At 39.6% G+C, this 23,859-nt stretch overlaps 1 protein-coding gene across 1 annotated transcript in view; it reads left to right on the top strand.

The window, feature by feature from the left end:
- Positions 1-23,217, top strand: part of PARP14 (poly(ADP-ribose) polymerase family member 14) — a 45,626-nt gene extending 22,409 nt beyond the window's left edge. The window contains exons 10-18 of the mRNA XM_026665425.2: positions 6,784-6,880; positions 8,990-9,139; positions 11,040-11,102; positions 11,596-11,763; positions 12,639-12,863; positions 12,958-13,560; positions 15,072-15,220; positions 17,117-17,291; positions 22,798-23,217. Of these exons, the coding sequence (XP_026521210.2) occupies positions 6,784-6,880; positions 8,990-9,139; positions 11,040-11,102; positions 11,596-11,763; positions 12,639-12,863; positions 12,958-13,560; positions 15,072-15,220; positions 17,117-17,291; positions 22,798-23,087 (1,920 nt within the window). The 3' untranslated portion in view covers positions 23,088-23,217. The remainder of the gene's footprint in view (positions 1-6,783; positions 6,881-8,989; positions 9,140-11,039; positions 11,103-11,595; positions 11,764-12,638; positions 12,864-12,957; positions 13,561-15,071; positions 15,221-17,116; positions 17,292-22,797) is intronic.
- Positions 23,218-23,859: the final 642 nt, after the last annotated feature.

Genomic DNA, 23,859 nt, shown 5'->3' with positions numbered 1-23,859 from the left:
TTCTTTAACTTGTTCTTCTTCTAGTTTAATTTCTAGTAAATATCCATACAATTTTGTAATCACCTTTTCATCAGTACCTGTCAAAATCTTATCTAAATCAGTCGGTTTGTCATAGAAACCTTCCGTTTTAGAGTCTTTGTCATACCTTGAATGTATTTGTGCATATGAAAACCAATTCATCTTTATACCTTGTTCCTCTAATTTTTGTATAGATTTAAGTTCACCCTTTTCATTCAATATTTCACCATATCTAACTGTTTGTTCCTTTTTATATATTATCGGATAAGAAAATGCTTCAATAGTCGATAGCCAGACTGGAATTTTCAAATAACATTGTCTTTTAGTCTTCTCCCAGTTTAACCACAGAGACTGCTATACATAATGTCTTCTAAAATACCCCTGTGATCTCATTCCTTTATACCATAGAAAAGCATGCCACCCCAACAACAGATCATGTCCTTCTAATGTCAACAATCTAGTATTTCTTAATGTTATCCATTCCTTAACCCACATCAAATTTGTAGCTTGGTAGTACAACTCCCAATTAGGCAAACCAAATCCTCCTCTTATTCTAGCATCTTGCAAAAGTTTTAACTTTATTCTTGCTTTCTTACCTTGCCATATATATTTCAACACAATTTTATTTAAATCTTCAAAGTAATCTTTTCCAAGCCTAATTGGAATTGTTTGGAACAAATATAAAATTCTGGGTAATATATTCATCTTGATTGTTGATATTCTCCCTATTAATGAGTAAATTTTCCCATTTCGCCAAATCTAACGCTATCTGCTGCTTAAGTTTGATATAATTATTCTCTTTTAGTGTACTGCATCTTGCTGTCAAATGTATCCCCAAGTACTTAATCTTATTCGTGACCTGAATTTTCAATAGATCTATCAGTTCTTCCTTTTGTCTTGATAGCATATTCTTTGTCAAGATCTTTGTCTTATCTTTATTTATTTTCAAACCAGCCACCTTTCTATATGCCTCTTATCTTTTCTATCAATTTTGATGCTGTTTCTAGTGGGTCTTCTAAAATGAAAACCAGATCATCTGCAAATGCTTGCAACTTAAATTCTTTCTTTTTAATTTTCATCCCTTTTATATCCTTTTCTTCTCTAATATTTCTGTTTAGCACTTCCAAGGTTAACACAAACAACAGAGGTGATAGTGGGCACTCCTTTTCTTATATCAATAGAGTCTGTCAGTTCTCCCTCTTTTATTACCTTTGCCATTTGCTTATGATATATAGCTTCTATTGCTTGGATATTTTTTTAGCAAAGCCCATCTGTTCCAGTTGTAATAACATGAATCGCCAATTCACATTATCAAATGCCTTCTGTGCATCTAGAAATATCAAAGACATTTGTTTTTCAGGGTGTGCCTCGTAGTATTCCAAGGTGTCCAAGATTACTCTCATATTATCTTTAATTTGTCTCTTTGGCAGAAATCCATTTTGATCAGGATGGATAAAATTGTTTAAATATTTTTTAAGTCTTTCTGCCAATATTGAAGCAAAAATTTTATAATCTGCGTTTAGTAAGGAAATAGGTCTATAGTTCTTGATTTGTAATGGATCGGCCTCCTCTTTTGGGATAAGTGTATAATATAAGCTTCTGACCATGATTTAGGTATCTTCTTCTTTAACATAACTTCATTCATAACTTCTAGCAATGGAAGGTTCAACGATTCTTGTAATGTTTTATAAAATTCTGCCGGAAGTTCATCTGGGCCTGGTGCCTTTCAGTTGTTTTGCTTCTTGAGTGCTTCAGGTAACTCCATCATCGTTATATTGCTTTCTAACATTGTTTCAATCTCTTTAGGTATCTGAGGTAAATTAGCATTCTGTAAGTACTGTTTAACTCTTTCCTCATCAATATTCTCTTGTGTGTATAGTTTCCCATAATAGTCTCGTATGATTTCCTTCTTCTCTTTACTACCATAGCAAACTTGGCCTTTGTCATCTATTAATTGCAATATTTTCCTTGATTCTTTCTCCTTTCTCAGTTTATATGCTAACCATCTACCTGGTTTGTTTGCATCTTCAAAGTAGTTCTGTTTAGCACCTCTGATTTTCTGTGCTAATTCTTTTTCTATTAGACACATTTTATGTTTGATTATATCCATTTTTAACTTAATGTCCTTTTTCTGTGGCATTTTCTGTAGCTCTTTTTCAAGTCCTTTATACTCATCCTCTAATGCCTTAGAGGCTAGTCTTTTCATAGTATTTCTTTTCCTTGTATCGTCTATTATCAAGCCTCTGGCATATGCCTTCATTGTATCCCATACATTCTGAATTGATGTATCTTCTTTTTTGTTTTCTCTAAAGAAGAAAGTCAGTTCTTTCTCCATCCACTGTGTGAAGTCTTTTTCCTTTAATATAGTATTATTTAGCGTCCATCTAGATCTTCTTTGTCCTTTCCATTTAATTGTCATTGAATTGTGATCTGCCCAAGTACATGTTTCAATATTTATTTCTTGAATATTAGCTAACAATTCTGTTGACATCCATATCATATCTATTTTGGACCATGATAAATGTCTATTTGAGTAGAAGGTGTATTGTTTGGTTTTAGCATTTCTTTCTCTCCATGTATCTTTTAAGCTTATTTCATCTACCATTTTAAAAAAAGATTTAGGGAGAGTCTTTCTGTTTTGCTTTATTGTTTTCTGTGCTGTATAGTCCAGTTTGTTATCTACAATTCCATTAAAACCTCCCATCATAACTATATTAGCATAGTCCAGTTCAATTATTTTCATGTGTAATTTTTTATAAAATTCTTCTTGATTGTCATTTGGGGCATAGATTGCAATCAGGAGTGTTTTCATATTATTGTCCATTATTTCCACCATTAGTATTCTTCCATCGTCATCAGTATAGATCAATTTCGCTGGGATAATATCTTTAATGTATAAAGCCACTCCTCTTTTCTTTTTTTTTCTTTTTTTAAACAAGTTTTATTGATTTTCAAAATACACAAGTCATCATTATCCATTACATGTTTAAACCTTTTTCCATTATAAATTTAACAAGTCAGATAAACTATAATTCTGTTTTAAACCATTTCCATATAAACATACAAAAACCTCTTATCCAATTTCCTTTATTTCTCTTCACTCTTATTCAATTTTATTATTATTATTTCATCTACTTCTTTCTGACTTAGTTACCATTATTCTCATTCTATATTTCTACAAGGTTTTATTAATCCCCCCCAAAAAAAAAACAACATAATCACACAACACACAAAACATAAAAAGATCTTTTTGGAAAGTAACTTGGACCCAGGTATCTCTCTTTTCATGGACTTCAATTATATTCAGGCTCATCTTACATATCATTACTTATTTTATTTACCATTCTAAGTCTTCTATATTAACTTCTCCACATATTTCACTCTTCTTGATTCTATCTTAATTAATCATCTTAATTTGAGTCATTATATTTATATCTTTTGTCCATTCTCTATTATACCTTTGTCTCATTCCTTTAAAAAGAAAGAAATTTCTCCTGAAATCACTAATCAGAGTATGATGCCTTTCTATCTCCCCACTAAATTAATCAAATTAATCTTTAAACTACCCAATCCGATTTTGCTTGGTACATTCTAACTGAATAATACATCTAAAACAATTAAATACATAGTTAAGCAATAGATTTAAATATTAAAAACAAAATACTATAATGAAAGTTTTATAATAACATCAATACCATAATCTTAATAAACTCTTTAATTAAAGTTTAATATTCTAAATCTCCCTCATATTATATTTTCAAACCAATCATTATTAACATTCCAACATTTTAATCTCTTATCAACTCTCAAGCCATTTAAATTTTCTATTTCTGATACAATACTACAATATCATCTTATGTACCTTGCAAAATCTTTTTGAAGAAATTATACTTATCCTTTATCCCTAAAAAAAATTTCTTTTTCTCATTTAATTTCAAAACTTTGTAGCTTTTCTCCACCTTTTCCCTTTCTTTCTTCCCCCAACAAACCTTTCTAGCCCCCTTCTTCTAGCCTCTGCCTTACTGGCTTCCCTTCTCTGTCGTATTCCTCTTCCCTTTTGTTTACCATCCTTATATTGATTTTGCACCTTGTTTTTCCCTTTCTTAAATGTTTTTTAAATCTTAAGTCCTTTTTCTCTTCTTTTTCCTCTTCCTTCCCTCTTGGAAGGAAGTTCTGAGATTTATTAAAGATGGCTTCTTCTCTTTGTTCTTCTTCTGCTGTCTTCATCTGTTGCAATGTTTGTTGATAATTAATAAGCGCCATTTCTAAAAAAGGAAGGCTTCTTTCAAACCAGCTTTACCATTTTGTTTTGCTTGCTCATAATCTTTTCTCAGTTCCTCGATAGAAGAAGCCATTATAAATCTTTTTCTTTTCTTTTCTCTTACAACAGCCAGAATATTCCAAAGGAAAAATAAGACAATCCCAAAGTTCTCAGTCAGTCCAAACCAAGACAGAGTTCCCACTCTCTCCTCCTGGGGTAGTATCAATTAAAGAAAAAGAAAGTCCAAATCTGTTTCTTAAAATCTTATTGCAATATATTTTAGTCTTTCAATCCTTAAGGCATCTCCTCCAACAAGGTCTTAGCATACAAATATTTTTTTTAGTCCTCTCTTTTCCCACTCACCGCTTAGAGCCAGTTTTCACCTAAAAAATAGGTTTCTTAATGTTCACTTTTATTCCGTAAAAAAGAGGGTAAGCTATCCTTTCAGCACCATTAAACTGCCGCTTTTTTCCTCTTCTCGAAGGTATCATTCAGAAAGTCATACTTTTCAGGAATTTTGTTAAATATGTCTTAGAGTCCTAGGAACCAAGAAAGACTTTCTCCTCTCAAGCACTTTCTCCACTTCCTCCTGCATTCTTACCCGGCTGCCAGCTTCTTTGTGGCGGCCATTACGGACCGTCGCTGCACAGTCCTGGGAAAAGGGGGTTCTGCCGGCCGGGGAGGGTCTGCAACACCCCAAACCCTTCTCCGGATCCCCTACCTTCAGCTGCCCTGCAGTGGCTAGCTCCGCACCCGTCTGGGTCGGAGCCCCAAAAGCGACTAGCGCGGCAGGGGATCGTGCAGCCGCAAATCCCTGCCGCTCGCGGCCGACAAACCGAAACCCAAGCCACTCCTCTTTTCTTGCATTGTGTCAAAGAAGTAAATATTTTCCCTAACTTTGGCTGTATCAACAATTGTTCATGTTGCTTTTGATATGTACTTCTTGTAGGCAGATTGTATCAAATTTTAATTTCTCTAATTTATGGAAAGTTTTCCTTCTTTTAACAGCTGAGTTAAGTCCATTTATATTAATTGTAATCAGTTTTTTCTTTTCCATGGTTATATTTTGTAGTTAGGTTTAGCAGCTCTCGTAGATCTTGGTTCACGTTGTTCTTTGGCTTCCACCTTTCCACCTACTGCACCTTCTTCTTTTTCAATCGCCATTTGGCAGTCCTCTTGGAATTCAATTAGTGAGATTTCTTTTTCTGCCTCTTCTTCTTTCCCTCCAAAAAATTCTCTGTAAAATGATTAATCTTTCTCAATTGAGTCAATTCTATGTCTCTGTTCTTGCCATGTGAACATTAAACCTTCTGGAATCAGCCATCTATAATTCACCTCTTTTTTAAGTAGCATTTTGGTCAGGAATCGGTATTCTCTTCTCATCTCTCTCACTCTTCTGGGTACTTGTTTCAGAACCACAATCTCCTTTATATTTCAATGTTTTCTCTCTTGCCACTTGCAATATTTGCGTTTTAATGGCTTTCTTTGTAAATCTGATGTGAACTTCTTTTGGTAAGCTATTTCTCATTGCATATCTTGTGAAGACTCGATAGACCTCATCTATTCCATCCATCATCTTCCCTTCAGTTATTTCCAAAGCTTCAGCCAAAATTTCTATCATTATCTCAGCTAGGTTTTGTCCCTTTTCTTCCTCTATGTTTTGGAATCTGAGATAAAATTCTGATCTGTCCATCTCCCATCTCAGCATCCCACTTTTATCTTGTTCAACCACAGTTAATCTGCTATCAATGTCTCCAATCTTCTTATCTCTTTGTTTATCTTCTTCAATTTTTTGGAATCTCTCATCATACTTCATCATAATTTGTTGAATGTTCTCCACCTTTTCATCAGTTTTCCCTGTTCTTTGTTCAATGTTCTCTGTTCTCTTTTCAGTATTCTCTGTTCTTATTTGAATATTTTGAATTTCTTGCATAATCATCTACAGGGTCACTTTTTCCTGTTCTTTTTCTTGCTGTAACATTGTCTGTATTGAACGTTGTCCTCCAGATCGTGAAGAAGTTGAGGAACCAGGGGCTGTTAGTTTCCTACTCATTTCAGACAATTCAAAATCTTCAGGTTCTTCTAGACCTTAATCCACTTGTGAAATAACCAATTGCAATTCCAAATAAAAATAGTAGGAAAAAAGAAACCCAATAGTAGTCATAATAAGCTGATTCTGGCTGTCTGCAATTCTATGCATGTACACCCCATCCCCCCAGTGGTGGGATTCAATTTTTTTTACTACCGGTTTTGTGGGTGTGGTTTGGTGGGCATGGCAGGGGAAGGATACTGTAAAATCTCCAGTCAGAGGTGGTATTTGCTGGTTCTCTGAACTACTCAAAATTTCTGCTACCGGTTCTCCAGAACTGGTCAGAACCTGCTGAATACCACCTCTGCTCCCCCCCTCCACCATTTAATTTCTGCCTATGTGTTGTGAAGCTCTATCTCTAATTTGCACTTGCGTTTGTAGTCTTGTTAATTGTGTTTCCCCCTTTTCTCATTAGGCATTCATGGATGAATTAAACAGTAGGCTGAGTGTAAGCCAAACAAGCTCCTCAGTGTCCAAAGCTTCATCTGAGAATTTTCAGCAGGGAAGTCAAGGTAAAACTTAATTGTGGGTCTTTGGAGGTCTCTGAGCTTGGTGGGTTTTGTTGTTGTTGTTGTTTCTTAGCAGACATTTCACTACCAAACTAGGTAACATCATCAGTGCATGTGTAATTAAGAAATAGAAATCTTTTGTGAAAAATGAGAAAGAATAAAACATAGTGAACCAGAGTATTGTAAAGCCTTAACTGGAGTAAAACAAAAAAGACTAATAAGGTCTGAGGAAAGAAAGGATATTTTATTGTCTTCTATTCTGTACAAGAAGAGTTAGCTTTGCCTTGACAAGAGAGCTTCGTGCTATAGAGGAGGTGTGATTCTCCATATGGCAGAAAGGATACATCCAATTTTACATCCTTGGAACACTTTAGATCAGGGGTCTCCAATCCCTGGTCTGTGGACCATCAACGGGCCACGGTATGCCAAAAATTGGGCCGTGCAAACAAGGGAAGCCCCATTCACAGGATGCAGTCAGTACACAAAACCATGGCCCCTCTGGTCCGCAGAAAAATCTCCCTCCGTGGAACTGGCCCCTGGTGCCCAAAAGGTTGGAGGCAGCTGTTTTAGATCATCTTGAAACATGTCCCCTGCCTGTCCTTTGCCAAAGTTAGGCATACCTACCATGGTAGACTCAACTTATGACCAGTTGCTTAATAACCGTTTGAAGTTACAGCAACTCTGAAAAAGCTACTTACAACCTGGATTTGAGACCCACCACCATCATGTGGCCACATTTAGGGTGTTTGGCAACAGGCTCATATTTACGGCCATTTGCAGTACACAACTGTGATTTTTTTTTTTTTTGCACGGTCGTTCCATGGCGAATAATGAGTGTGCTTAAACAACAACGACTGTTGCAAAAAAAGATAATAAAAATTGGGGACAGTCACATGATGACCCCTCTTTAGGACCGTCACAGCTTATGACCGATGTTGTGGGCTCAATTATGTTTGTAAATCAAGGACTGTCTGTATTCCAGTGTCACTGGGTACTCTGGAGCAGGGGTCTCCCTACCTTGGTGGCTTTAAGACTTGTGGACTTCAATTCCCAGAATTCCTCAGCCAGCAAAGTCTTAAAGTTGCCACGGTTGGAGACCCCTACTCAGGAGAATGTGAGGGATCAGACATTTTCACGCCATAGAAGCATGCGCTGCTCCTGGAAGAGGCTTTGATACAGGGGCTGCAGAGGAACAATTTTCAGGATGCTAGGATGGGGTTGCACAGCAGAGCAGAACACAGTTGCTTCTCCTCCCTCTTAATGATGACTCTGTTTGTGTGTGTGCGTGTGTGCATGCAGTAGGCTGGGGGCAGATGGGATGAGTCATCAAATCAAAGCAGCTCTTTGGAGGGTTGTGCAGCTGTCTCCTCTCATATCTTTGGGGGCCTCTCAGATTCTTGCCCTTCTAATGACCTACTTGTTTCACTTCTGAGATGGGGGCCTATTTTGGACATGAGCTAGTAGAGGTAGCTTGGAGTTGAAAGACAGAAAGCAGGTGTTTCCAATAGTTGTGGCTTCAGCAACAGTAGATAAAGAGGATGAAAAGGAGGCAAGGTCACCTAAGCCAGAAGTCTGTTCTTGCTGGTTTATATTACGCCAAAACCCATGGCCACAATTCAAGGCCTTGAGCCACACATGAACACCTGGGAGGCTTCATCTCAGAGATTGCCAGAGATTATCCAAATACTATTCATATGCAGAAGAAAATTATTAAATGTCTAACCATAGTGAAATTCAGTTAATTTTATTTGATTTAAGAGCAATTAAGTGCAAATGGAGGGTAGCTACATATTCTACTGTTAGTTTTTAGGATAGGGTGCCTATCAGGGCACTTCAGAGCCAAGAAAATGTTGTAATACTCATGCCCTAAATTAAGTGATGTTTAAATCGGACAAACTTTTATTAAAATTTTAATTAAATCTAGGATTTTGTCATGTAGCCCAGCACTTTTGACTATCAGTTGAAACTATATTGAATTAATGAACTCAATATAGAGAGAGACATTTATAGGGAAGTGTAGGATAAAAATTATGCAGCCACAGATGTTGGGAGGCAGGAATATAGAATAAATGGATTTCTCTGTCTCAACTTCTTTTTTTTACCTTCTTATAGCTTTCTTTGAGCCGAGTTCAGCTCTAAAATATGGAATTCTTAAAATGCAAATTGGCTCAGTTGAGTTGCAGCTGGAAGAGGGAGATATTACTAAACAGAAGACAGATGCCATCGTAAACATAACTAATCAAACGTTTAATCTCAGAAATGGTATGTTTTTCAACACTATAGGTGTCCTGCCTCAAATTTTGTCATAAAATTAGGCACTTGTTCTCTAGCTTGTTTCCTTTTTTTTTTTGCTGGAGTTAAGAAGCGTGCTAGATGGTCCAGTTTTGGTGGGTGTGGTACAGGAGGGTAACATTATTTTTTAAAAGTTATAATCTGCTGAAAAGAATCATTCATCTCATGTCAAAGGACTTAGTATGGTTGTACGGGTAGTCCTCATTCAATGACCACTCGTTCAACAACCATTCGGAGTGGGGGCACTGAATGAGTACTTAGGACCAGTCCATGGAGTTCCAGCCATCTCAGTATTCCTGCAACCCCATGATCACAATCTGGACACTCAACAGCTGGCTCACTTTTACCATGGTTAGAACATTCCTCGATCACGACTGCCATTTGCAATCTTCCCTGCCAACTTCCTATAATCAAAGCCAATGGGAAAGCTGGCAGGGAAGGTCATAAGTCATGCTTGTAGGTCACTTAACACCACCTCCTTTCTGGCAGCAGCCACCACTGGCCCTTCCACATTCAGGTGGACCTCCAGCACACCCTCCACCTGCTCAGCAGCAACACACCTGCTTGCAAGCTGGCTGGGACTTGCTTAACGGCCTGTGATCCTGGCTTAACAATGGTAACAGGGAATGCCGGGATGCGGTCAGAGGATGTTGCATGTTAGGATCCCCATTCAGGTGTGAGATTCTACCGGTTCGAACCGGTAGTTCCAGTGAGCATTTGGCCCTGCCTACCCGCCCCTGCTCTTTCCTGTGCTTTATTGCCTGGATTTTAAGCACAGCTGATTCGCGCAACAGAGCAGTTTACCACGCGTCAGCGGTTCTAGTCCCAGGGGCTGCAGTAGAAGGTAAGTAATGGAGTTGAAAATGGGCTTTTTAAAATGTAGAACACACTGATTGAATCGCACCACTGCTCCCATTGCTTAGTGATGGAAATTCTGGTCCCTGATACTATAGTTAACCAAGTGGTAGCCTTTTTTCTTATTTCAGCTGCATTATTAGTGAAGGTAATAAGTGATGCAGGTACTTTAAAGGTGGGGAACTATCATTTATAGGAACAGCCATGCTGAATTATGTCAAGGCTCATTTCGCCCCAATATTTACACATAACCCTTCCTGTAGCAATATTTGGAGGCAAGGTGGAGGTATCACTGAATTGCAAGATTAATAGCCCAGATAAAGCTGTTCCCCTGAGGTGTAACCATTCTTTGTTAACCTCTATCCAGATTAGTAGCCATCATTACCTCATGGAGTAATAAAAGTCCATAGGTGAATTACGCAGTATGTGAAGAACTGTTTTCTTTTGTCTACATGAAGTCTTGATATTTCAGGATCTGGCTTCTCATAGAGAAGCTTGTATGCTGACCATTTGCATCCTGTTTCTTGAGGCCAGGATAGATCCCTTCCACTCCTGAGAGCCAGATTCCTCCTTATCTCTCCTGCACAAAGAAAGAAGCAAACTTTAAGAGAAAGTCACAAAATAATTAGCAATGGACAAAGAATCCATATGTTCCTTTATTATCTCTGAAGGAGAGGGTTTCCTCTATGCCAACAGGAGGTCTTCAGGAGCAATTCACCATAAAGCCTCCATTTTGAATCCTGTGAGTTTTGAAATTGGTTCAGGCCTCATTAAACTCTCTCCCCTTTTTCTGTATGATTATCATCAATGGGGCTCTTTCTTCCCAACCCTATAAATGGAATTAATGTTTGGGTCTTTCTGGGCTCTGAACTTAAAAAGGTTGTCCTTGCCTTCGAGAAAAAAGATGGAGTCAGAGCTTCACATGTTGAAATGATGGTTCTGTTCAGTGTAAGCTTTAAATATGACCAGGCATGTTTTATCTCATCTGCTCAAACTGACTTTATTTATTTAAAAGGTGTTTCCAAAGCAATTATGCAAGGTGCTGGTCCACAAGTGGTGAAAGAATGTAATGATCTGGGTAAGGAACAATGTTTTTAGTAGGATTTTATGGCTTAATCGGTTGTTTATCAATTTCAAGATACTTCTAAAACAGTTGTGGAAAGTCAAATACATTGGATTGTTTGTACATTGTTATTAACATTGTGAACAATGTTTCATATCAATCACATTTGCCTAGAACTGTATTAACTTAAAATGTGTATTTGCAGTAAATAGAATAAAATGAAATTGCAGATATGGATTATGCAGATAACAAAGGAAGCATAAGCTGACCCCACCTATTGACTAAACCACACTTGGTTTGAACTGCCATTTGTTGAACTAGTCATACTGTTCTGGCTGATACTTGCTAACCATAAACCCATAGTTTTGGGGTTTATTCTTCGTTTTCAGCCAAAAGCAAACTAATTTGTACGTTTGTTGCAATATATAATCCAGCTGTTCTCATATATGGAAATTGTATTCCTGTTGATTCCTGGCTTGATTCCTAGCTGACTTTTGTTTTCATTCAGCTTCCCAGCCACACAATAACCTCATATGCACTCAAGGAGGAAATCTGCCTTGTAAAAATATAATCCATCTTGTGCACAGCGATGATATCAAAAATCAAGTCTCTCAAACACTCATGGAATGCGAGCAGAGGCAGTTTACATCTGTTGTGTTTCCAGCAATTGGGACAGGTCTGTATTGCCTTGTGAAAAATTGTATAAGCAGAAAGGGCCATAATAAAAGTTCTAGTAATAATGTTGTAGGCTCACCTCATGTTGCATCATAATCCTAAATAGCATCACTGTGGATATTAAGTTTATATGTGAGCTGGGGTTTTGGCCGCTGAAAACTAATTTAAATTTGGGCCCCTCAATCTATTTAGAAAATTGAGTGGGACTCAAAACTAAGTTGCAGGCCAATAGTTGGTGGTTATATCAAGGGAAGTGTCTTGGACAGTCAGAGTAACTAACAGAGAGGTGTTAAGTCATATAAAACCAGACACATCACTGGAAGCTAAAACCATAAGACTACTTTTGATCTACTTTGGCCACATCATGCGTGTAAATTCATTGGAGAAGGCAACAATGCTAGGAATGGTTAGTGGAACAAGAAGAAGAGGCAAGCAGAGAACACGCTGGCTTGATAATATCAGATCTGATACAAAGTTGACCAACAATTGAAAGAAATTGTGTTTGACAGGGTAGCATGGAGAGTGCTTGATTTTGAAGTCACTAAGAGTTGACTAAATGACTAAATGGTTAAAACAATAACAATGTCAAGGGAATGTGTTGGGTATGTTGGGTTAAAGGCAAGACCTTGTCAGGAAAGAGTAACAATACTTTTTTAAGACTTGTGATCATCTGGAAGAATCTCTTGTTTCCTTAGTCAGACATTTTTGGATTGCGATTCTCCCAAATTTCTGAATAATTAACCATTTTTAGCTGACATTTCCATGATATTGTACAATATTAGAAGAATTTTCCCTTTGCAAAGAAAGGTGGGGTTTAGTACTGACCAGTAAAATAAAAGAGTTGGTTGAAACATGCACTTTTTATTCACCCCGCAGGAATTGCAAAACGTGATCCAGTTAGGGTAGCTGATAGCATGATTGATGCTATACTAGACTATGCAAGTACAACATCAGCCCCCGGGGTGAGAGAAATTAAAATAATCATTTTCCAGCCGCATCTACTAGACATATTTTATGAGAGCATGCAGAGAAAAGGTGTCATGGCTAGTAAATCTGGTGGTGAGATGCGTACACCGAAATCCTTTTTCTCAAAAGTAGCAGGTAAGAAAATGTCTTCCGTTTGGGTCTTAAATATTTGGCTGGCAGTCACATTAGTTAGAAGCACTGAATCCTTGACTTTGTTGATTTGTTACAGAATTCTTTACCACCAAAAAACCTGCTGTGGAATTAAAACCTGCCTTATTTTTCGAGAGAACGGTTGAGCCAGCCATTTTTCAGATTTGCGGTGACCACCAGAAAAATGTGGAAAGTGCAGCGGTGTGGATTAAGAGCCTGATTTTAGAGTCCCAGAATGAATATATTATCTCGGACGAATTGATCTCAAACTTTGGAGAAAGCGAATATAAAAACCTGGAGGAACTCCAGAAAAAGTTGCACATTGCCATTAAACTAGATAATGAAGCTTCTCTTCCCTCGCTTTGCATTTGCGGGATAACTAAAGATGTCTTGCACGCCAGTACAGAAATACAGATGATGATGAGAAGGATCCGAGAGGACAGAGAAGAAAAATCCAAGGCAGATCTTCTGACAAACCTTGTTTTGTGGCGGTATGAAGACAATGGGCAATATAAATCTTTTGACAGTCTGACCAATATGCAGATAGAAGCTGCAGCACAACATCAGAGGCTGCATGAGCTGACCATAAACAACAGGTGTTACAAAGTGGACCCTAGTAAAATGCAGGCTGTCGATGACCAGGGAATGTGCATTGCCCTTCGGCGTGTTGAAAAAGTAGAAGGTGTGTTCTATACCTTGGTCAACATTTATGACTGCATTCTGTATCCTCCCTCCCTTCTTCATTGAAGATTCTCAATCATCTGGGTCATGGTTGTCCTGAAAGTGCTTTTCCAAAAAGCAACTGGACTTTCTTGGTTTCTTCCTTGAAAATGCTTCGCTTCTCATCCAAGAAGCTCTTTCTTTCTCTCTCTTTCTTTCTTTTCTCTTTTTTCTTTCTATCTCTTTTTCCCTCTTTCCCTTTCTTTTTCTTTCTTTCTTTTCTTTCCTCCTCCTCTCTTTCACCCTCCAATTACATGTCTCCTTATCCCTTGAATTTAGTTCCTCTCCACTACATCAAATTGGCTGCCTGCTGGTATCCAAATTCTGTCACTGTACGGCAGAGGTAGTCAAAGGCTCCAGGTAAATATCTTGTAGTGACCTGGAACCCCCTGAACACCCCTGCTAAATGTCAACACTTTCTCCCTTTTGGAGATGGAGACATCATCAAAGGTTGCCATCATGGTTGTGTTTGGAATTCTTCCTCCCTACTGCATGTTGATGGATGTTGAAGACCAACATGTTAGGGAAGAATGATAAATAGTTTCAAGACAAAATAAAGGAACAAAAAGTATATATTATAATAATACCTACATAAAAGCAGCCAAAAGTCCTGCATATTTTAAATAAAATTGCTCATTCTCATAGCTTATTTTGGTATAATCCATGCTGGTGTTTGAGACATGCCTACTCTTGTTTGATATAACTGCCTGTATTTGAGTTTCAAAGGCAGGAAACTGATGGTGCTTCCTCCTTAAATGAGATCTTTCCCTGCTGGGATGAGGTGGCTTTCACTAGACACCCTTTAAAGATCATTGCCCAATTTGTTTGTTTGTTTGTTTTGCTTCAGCTTGAAATAGCTACCCTTTGCTGTATTTTAATGCCAGATATAATGCAGGTAATACACTATTTTTACTTGATCCACTGTCCCGCCCATCTGTGAACAGGCAAATGACAAACAGGTCATACAATATTGTACCATCTTGTCAGAGGGCATTGATGCCTGGAACCAGACATAGTTCTTGGTATCCATTTAGACATGGCTTGTAGAATCATGATTAGGTGTCTTGAGCTTCTCTATGCTGCGTTTGAGAGTAAGGTCAGCACTGTTAGGCAGAGGGGAATCAAGTCAGCAGCAGCACTATTGAATTAGGCCAGAGGTCTCCAAACTTGGCAACTTTAAGACTTGTGGACTTCAACTCCCAGAATTCTGGGAGTTAAAGTCCACAAGTCTTAAAGTTGCCAAGTTTGGGGACCCCTGAATTAGGCCAATTCCTTTTTGCCTAGACTCAATAGATAATTTGCTCCTGTTTTCGACCGCCCACCTCCTCAAACTGGATGTCATGTTGTAATCCAAGTTGTAAGAGATGTTAACGCCGTTTTTTATATTTGGCCTAATTTCTGTACTTAAAAATCAGAATTGGGAAGCTGCAATTTGTAAACGCTTATGGAATTGTCTCCTATTCATTTGCAAAGATAATCTGACAACCGCAATTCCTGAGGAGTGGGATGCCATGGAGGAAACGATGCGCCTTAAAGTGGTGGAGCTGAAACCAGAAATGACGGAATATAAAAAAGTCCAGGATATGTTTAACCTAACATGCAAGGAATATACCATTCAAAAGGTAAAGCAACAACAGCAACAACAAATACCTCAAATCTTTTGTTCTGCTGCTTTGGGTGGCAAGTAAAGCCTTATCTCCTCCCCCCTCCCCAAAAGAAGTTGATGCCATCTATTCATTAAACACTAACATTAAATGTCCCAAAGGTGCTTTTTCAAGAGGCAACTGGACTTTCTGGTTTTTCTTTGAAGACGTTTCGCTTCTCATCCCAGAAGCTTCCTCAGATCTTCTCTTCAGCTGAAGAAGTTTCTTGGATGAGAAGTGAAACATCTTCAAAGAAAAACCGGAAAATCCAGTTGCCTCTTGAAAAAGCACCTTTGGGATATTTAAAGTTAGGGTTTAAGTGGAGAAGGAATTCTGGGAGTTGAACTCCACAAGTCTTAAAAGCTGCCAAGTTTGAAGACCCCTTAGAAAAACTTCGTTTTCTACTGTCCCTTTTACTGTAGTGTAAATTGTCATATTGCACTCAGAGGGAAATGTCTTATTAAATTGGCCAAGTAAGAGAAGTCAATTCTTTTTATTACGCTGTGATCTTAGAGTAGGGCAGTCTAGGATAATTTCAGGTAGTCCTCGACTTAACAATGATTTGTTTCGTGACTACTCAAAGTTACAATAGCCCTGGGAAAAGTGATTTAGGATCATTTTTCTCATGATCATTGCAGCATCCCCATGAATTCAGACACTTGGCAACTGACTCATATTTATGATGGTTGCAGCGTCTCAGTTTGTGATCCCCTTTTGCGACCTGCTGACAAGCAAAGCCTATGGGGAAGCCAGATTCACGTAACCACCGTGTTACTAACTGAACAACGGTGGTGATTCGCTTAACAATGAAGGCAAGAAAGCTCGTAAAATGGGGCAAAACGCACTTAACAAATGTCTCACCTAGGAACATAAATTTGGGGCTCGGTGGTCATAAGTCAAGGACTACCTGTACTAGAAGAGAGAAGGGCTGTGTGGAGAATTGGATTCGATGGGCAAAACGCATGCATGGCATATTCACGTACGTTCCAGATGTCTTACGCTCCTCAAATCCAGGTTGCTGCACAGATCTAGAAAAGATCTCAGAAAATATATTTCCATACTGTCCTTGGCTGAAGGGATTGCTAAATGTAGTGACCATTCTTGTTAGGTAGACTTCCACCCTTGGCTTATACAGGATAATAAAAACAAGGACAAACAGGCTGAAAAACAGTTTCTATCCCAGGGCAGTAACTCTATTGAATTCTATGGTATAGTGCAACATTAATGCAATATTAGGGGTTTTCAATTCAGTGCATAGAATGTGAAGGATGTGTGTTTGTATTTATTTCCATGGTCACAATGTACACGGAAGACGGTATTTAATTTCGTGGTACGAGGTGCAATGACAATAAAGTAAACCAAAGCAAACTAAACTTCTGCAAAAGCAGCTCCATCATTGAAGTACACAGCCTTTCCCTGGCAAACAGATTGATGTTAGGAAGTAATTTGAATGCTTCATTGAAGTCAGCTTTCTTTCGCAATCTGAGAAAATCAGTCTGTCTCCTCTGTGAGAATCTTTCTGATATTTATTAGTAGCATACTTCTGAATGATCTAGAAGGGGCTGCTTAAAGAATTAGTGTTAGTCAGGCTCACTGAATTGGGGCATTTCTGACACCACAATTTATGCAGGAACCACAGTGATCAAGATAGGACTAGAAGAATGGGTGATGCTACAGCTGTTGCCCTTTAATAGCAATTATGATGAAAAAAAAAAAACCTGTATTGGTTGGTTTCAACTTCTTATTTAATTTATTTTAGTAAAGAAAAGTACCTCTGCTTGAACTCTTATTCTCCAAAGATCTAAATTGATTCTTTTTTTTTTTTAATTTAAGGACGTGGCTTCTTACTAATTTTTGCTCTCTTTTCATTTGCAGATTGAGAGGATACAAAATCCCTACCAAATGAAGGCATACCAAATTAAAAAGCAGGAGATGGATGCTAAGAACGGCAGCATCAATAATGAGAGGCTCCTTTTCCATGGAACAGACATTACATCAGTAACCCACATAAACAGCACTGGCTTTAACAGGAGTTACGCTGGATTGCATGGTAAATTGTGCTTGTAAGGCTGGTTCGTGGTAGCAGCTGTTTCACAATTTGTCCTAAGCCCCGTTTGGTTTAAAAGGTTTCCTCAGGTTCAGTCATCTGGAGTTGTATGCTAAGCTGTAACCATGATTTATAGAGCATTGCAGCAAGGTGCTAAGCCAAATCTAATCAAGCCACATTACATCACAGCATAATTTGTATACCTCCGGGGATAGTGTGGGGAGAACGAAAAATTTCCCTCCTGAAGCCTTTGCTGTCCTTGGAGAAATCTGGAAGAAAAATGTGCTTGCTTTACATTCTGGCAGGAGTCCAGTACATCACCTCGTGACTTGGTCACTAGTGAGTCAAATGTCTAGACACTAAAGATAGAAGAAAGAAATTCCCATGGAACTATCATATGGCTCTTGAGGAGCTGATGATCTCTAGTTAGATGTAGTCCAGGCAGGTGGAATGAGTAGAATATGCTTTCCACATGCAGGAAAACCTATATCCTAGCCCAGAACTCCTAACTTTGTAATTACAGGCAGACCTCCATCTAACGAGCATAATTGAGCCCAGATTTTTTTTAATCAAGTTTTTTTATTTCAATCTACACATATGCGGCATCAATATATCATACATTTTAGTATAGGCCAACTTAATACCAATCATATCTCTTAGTACACATATTCACATTACCGTTAGGCGTGCCCGCCCAAGTGGGGGTGTCTCCGCCCTTTCGGTGGTGGGCAAGGCGCCTCTGGTCCTGGTCCCGCGGCCGTCTCCCGCTGCCTCGCTCCGCCCGGGCTGGCCCCCTTCGCCCTGCCTCTGCCCTGCCGCTGCAGCCCGGGTTTCTGGGCGTGGTGGTGGGGGGTCTTATCCCTGGTGCGCTTATCGCCGAAATCGTAAATCATAATCCTTCATTGCTCATTTTCAACATTTCAATACTCTCTCCTAATGCCAGCCCTCATATCAGTTAAACATACCTAGTAGTTTCATTATTCAATTTCCTCCCCAATTTTGTTTTTGTTTTTACAGTAAAAAAATTCTCATTTGGCAAGCAGTATGGTTCCCAGTTTCACATCTCAATACAAACATTATCTATTCATTTTATTTATTCAATTTCATATCACATTATCCTTATTAGTATTAAATATTAAACTTATCCAATTCATGTTATAACTTATTTCATTTTCCTTAGTATATTCTCATATCTTATTTTACAATATTATCTAAAATTCTCATCTCTTTTCTATGTTCAGTTCCCATGTTACCTTTTTCTGTCACATTTGCAATTTTATCATTCTCATTTTATTAATTCAAAATTGTCCCCTCTGGTTAATAATTTGAGCTAGCTACCTTAATTCTACCTTAATACCAGTCTCCCTATTTACTATATAACACAAATATATTTTTGTCAGATTCCGCATTATATTTTTCTCAATCCCCTTATAAATCATCTATAAATGACATAAGTGTTAATCTAATCAATTAATTATAGCAACTCTTATTTCAATATTTTCCCCTTATACATCACTAATCATCAATTAATATATAATATTCTTATTATAAATTCCCAATTCCATATTTATTTCATTAAGTTCCATGTCTAATGTAGCGATAATCCTTTAATAGAAAGAGAGGAGAAGAAAGAGAAACTAAGGGGAAAAAAACCATATCAGTTACATACTTATCTATTTTAAGTACTTATATACACTGCTCAAAAAAATAAAGGGAACACAAAAACAAGACATCCTAGATCTGAATGAATAAAATATTCTTATTAAATACTTTGTTCATTACATAGTTGAATGTGCTGACAATAAAATCACACAAAAATTGTCAATGGAAATCAAATTTAGCAACTCATGGAGGTCTGGATTTGGAGTTACACTCAAAATTAAAGTGGAAAAAAACACTACAGGCTGATCCAACTCTGATGTAATGTCCTTAAAACAAGTCAAAATGAGGCTCAGTAGTGTGTGTGGCCTCCACGTGCCTGTATGACCTCCTTAAAATGCCTGGGCATGCTCCTGATGAGGTGGCTGATGGTCTCCTGAGGGATCTCCCACACCTGGACAAAGCATCTGCCAACTCCTGGACAGTCTGTGGTACAACGTGGCGTTGGTGGATGGAGCGAGACATGATGTCCCAGATGTACTCAATTGGATTCAGGTCTGGGGAACGGGCGGGCCAGTCCATAGCATCAATGCTTTCGTCTTGCAGGAACTGCTGACACACTCCAGCCACATGTGGTCTAGCATTGTCTTGCATTAGGAGGAACCCAGGGCCAAGCGCACCAGCATATGGTCTCACAAGGGGTCTGAGGATCTCATCTCGGTACCTAATGGCAATCAGGTTACCTCTGGCGAGTACATGGAGGGCTATGTGGCTCCCTAAAGAAATGCTGCCCCACACCATTACTGACCCACTGCCAAACCGGTCATGCTGGAGGATGTTGCAGGTAGCAGAACGTTCCCCATGGCATCTCCAGACCTTGTCACATTTGTCACATGTGCTCAGTGTGAACCTGCTTTCATCTGTGAAGAGCATGGGGCGCCAGTGGTGAATTTGCCAATCTTGGTGTTCTCTGGCAAATGGCAAGCGTCCTGCACGGTGTTGGGCTGTAAGCACAACCCCCACCTGTGGACGTCGGGCCCTCATACTACCCTCATGGAGTCTGTTTCTGACCATTTGAGCAGACACATGCACATTTGTGGCCTGCTGGAGGTCATTTTGCAGGGCTCTGGCAGTGCTCCTCCTGTCCCTCCTTGCACAAAGGTGGAGGTAGCAGTCCTGATGCTTGGTTGTTGCCCTCCTACAGCCTCCTCCACGTCTCCTGATGTACTGGCCTGTCTCCTGGTAGTGCCTCCATGCTCTGGACACTACGCTGACAGACACAGCAAACCTTCTTGCCACAGCTCGCATTGATGTGCCATCCTGGATGAGTTGCACTACCTGAGCCATTTGTGTGGGTTGTAGACTCCGTCTCATGCTACCACTAGAGTAAAAGCACCACCAGCATTCAAAAGTGACCAAACCATCAGCCAGAAAGCATAGGAACTGAGAAGTGATCTGTGGTCACCATCTGCTTTATTGGGGATGTCTTGCTAACTGCCTCTGCTTTCCACCTGTTGTCTATTCCATTTGCACAACAGCATGTGACATTGATTGTCAACCAGTGTTGCTACCTAAGAGGACAGTTTGATTTCACAGAAGTGTGTTTGACTTGGAGTTACATTGTGTTGTTTAAGTCAGTGGTCCCCAACCTTTTTGTACCAGGGACCGGTTTCAAGCAGAAACATTTTTTCAAGGACCGGGGGAAGGAGAGAGAATCCGACTTTGGTAGTTTGCTTGCAGACGTTTCATTACCTGACTAGGTAACATCTGATGTTACCTAGTCGGGTAATAAAATGTCTGCCAGCAAACCACCAAGTTCAGGGAGCGCCTTGGTCCTGCCTCCCTCAGCCCCATCCCTCAGGTGTCTCCCTCCCTCCCTCCCTCAGGTGTTTGCCTGTTCCTCTCTCAGTCACTCTATCGCTCCTACAGCAGCCCAGGAAGAAACTGCTTCAAAGAAGCCGGGGTGGGGGTGGGGTGGCTTTTCCTGTCGCCACAGCTTCCCGGCGCCCGTTTCACCCCACCCCGCCCGCCCGCCCGCTCAGCAGTTCAATCCACAGTGCTCCGTTCTGCCTGCCTGCCTGCCTTCTTCGTTTCGGAGCAGCTTCGGCTGATAAAAAGAGGCGAATAGTTCTTATTCGAAGCTGCTCCCAAACAACCAGACAGGCAGGCAGGCAGAACGGAGCACTGTGGATTGAACCGCCGAGCGGGCGGGCGGGTGGGGTGGGGTGAAATGGGCGCTCGGGGAAGCTGCGGCGACAGAAAAGCTCCCGGCTTCTTTGAAGCAGTTTCTTCCTGGGCTGGTGGAGGAGCGAGAAAGCGACTGAGAGAGCTGAGCCAGAGAGCAGGACAGGCTTCGTTGCTTCCTCCCTCCCCTTCTTTCATTTGTGTCCTTGATCCCCGATCCCAGCAGCATTCACGGCGAAGGAAAGCCGCCATTTTTAAAAAAATTTTTCTTTGCGGCCCGGTAAAGAGTGCTCCACGGCCCGGTACCGGTCCGCGGCCCGGTGGTTGGGGACCCCTGGTTTAAGTGTTCCCTTTATTTTTTTTGAGCAGTGTATCACAATATATTACCTTGTGGAATCTCCTTCCCTATCCTTTTTTTTTTCCACCCATTATCTCTCGCTCTTTGAACAATGTAATTTCTTTTCATCCTTGTTTGCTTCCTGTTTCTCTTTATTTTCTGATCCTTTCTCTTAATTCCCTTTTTCCCCATTCTTATTCCCCTCCATTTCTCATGCCAATTATTAAGCCCAGATTTTTCATTGCTAAGCAAAACAGTGAGTTACAACCTTTTTTGCCACATTTGTTAAATGAATCACTTTGGTTGTTAAGTGAATCTTACACTTGGTAAGCAATTGGTAATTATTCATTCATGGTGGAAAAGTCAGGTGCTCAGATCAAGTTTAAAGGGAGGAGCGAATGGAAGGTAATAGCACTTAACAATAGCACATAGGACTTATATACTGCTTCCCAGTGCTTTACAGCCCTCTCTAAGCTGTTTTTTTTAACCGTGTCTGCATATTGCCCCCAACAATCTGGGTCCTCCTTTTACTGACCTCGGAAGGATGGAAGGCTGAGTCAATCCTGAGCCGGTGAGACTCGAACTGCCCAATTGCTGGCAGTCGACAGTCAGCCGAATTAGCCCACAATACTGAGTCTTAACCACTGTATTACCACGGCGGTAATGCTAAAGATGAATGATTTATTTTATTGCAGATAATCTTGGCTTATGTCCATTTGTTCAGCAATCATTCAAAGTTATGGTGGCACTGAGGGGTCCTCAACTATTCCATCACTGCAGTGGCCCTGTGGTCCCATGAGCAGAGGCACTTAGGTGCCCAGATTGTGATTATGAGGACTGTAGCAAGGGGCATCACATCATCACCATTTGCAACTTTCCCTGCTGGCTTCCCATGAATAAAGTCAGTGGGGAGACTAGCAGGCAAGGTTGCAAGGAACCCCACTAAATTGCTCCCACTGCCTTCTCTCCTACTATGACACACATCCTCCAGAAGCCTGCACTTTTGTAGACATACCTGCGGTAGCTTGCCCATATGCCAGTAGCCCTTGCCAACCTGTCCACAGTCGTGAAGCCTCTGCTCCCACTCCCCCACAACCTGTGTACCCTCCTTCCTTTCCTTTTCTGAGAGTCCTGCCTCTTCCTGCAGGGATTGCTGTCACTCATTGATCTGGTCTTGTGATGTCATTCTTTACTATCACATCGCTTAAGCATAGCTATCCTAGTCTCACTTGCCACTGTAACCTGAGGACTATTTGTACTCGGAAAGTTTTTTTCTACTGAGAGTTGAGTTTGATCTGACCGATGTGTTATTGGGCAAAGTGCCTTAAAGAGTGAAAAGATATAAACGCTGGTTGTTGCTCACTCTTTACATCTTTTCTTCCTCTACAGCTGCCTGTTACGGAAATGGAACTTACTTTGCCGTAAATGCCTGCTACTCTGCCCATGATACCTATTCGAAACCAGATGCATCTGGGATAAAACACATGTACCTTGCCAGAGTGCTTGTGGGAGAATATTGTGTGGGATCAAAAGGATTACTCGTCCCGCATCAAAAAAGTGGGACCAATCCAACGGATCTATATGACAGTGTAACTGATCACCTGACAAAACCCACCCTTTTTGTAATTTTCAACGACATCCAAGCCTATCCAGAGTATCTCATTACATTTCACCTTTAACTAACCCAGTTTCCAAATTGGTTAGTTAAACTAATAGCGCAAAAAATTAATAATAATTGAGTGATATATTCCTGTGCTTTTGTAAAAAAAAATGTCTGAATGAATAAAATAATGCACTATTTAAAAGCTAGGAAACGTTCTTCCTTTTCTGTTAAAAATGAAAGTTCAGAAGTTCTAGTTTCTTCAGGATGTGCCTAATATTATTGATAAAACTCAGACAAAATAGATGCAAGAAGTTAGGAAGGTTAACAATAACAATACCAGCATGCTAATGAATAATTAAGAACAGTATCATGCAAATCTAAAGGTCAGTAACTTTTATATGGCATAAACCATTTTTAGATCTGTAACAACAACAAAGTGGGCGGAGGAGCTGTAAATGGATCACAGACAAGTAGGCCAGTTAAGGTGCCAATGATGAAGGTGCTGAATTTGATGGAAAACTTCACATTCAGATTCCCCCTGCCATTGTCGTTCAACTCTGCCTACCTCACAGTGCTGTTGCGAGGGTAAAATTCATGGAAATATTTACAAAAGCCTCCTCAGACACGTGGAGAAAAGACGGGATGTCAATCTAAGAAATCAATGAAAATTAAACCAAATGCCTTGAGAAAAAAAAGTGCACTTTTGAGTAGCAGCACTTTCTTCCTCCTCCTCCCCTTCTCGTACATTGACGTTTTTATAAAGAATGGGGAAGCCCCATATAAATGTAATATAAATACTTAGACTAACTTTATGGTCACTTTAGAATGTACACGAATTGGCATACATT

The sequence above is a fragment of the Notechis scutatus genome, chromosome 1, assembly GCF_049901735.1.
Source record: "Notechis scutatus isolate UNSWTSFEM ecotype Mainland chromosome 1, rNotScu1.2, whole genome shotgun sequence".
NCBI classification, from domain to species: Eukaryota; Metazoa; Chordata; class Lepidosauria; order Squamata; family Elapidae; genus Notechis; species Notechis scutatus.
The sequence above is the reverse complement of the archived record's forward strand: the minus strand, read 5'-3'. Positions and strand labels throughout refer to the sequence as shown.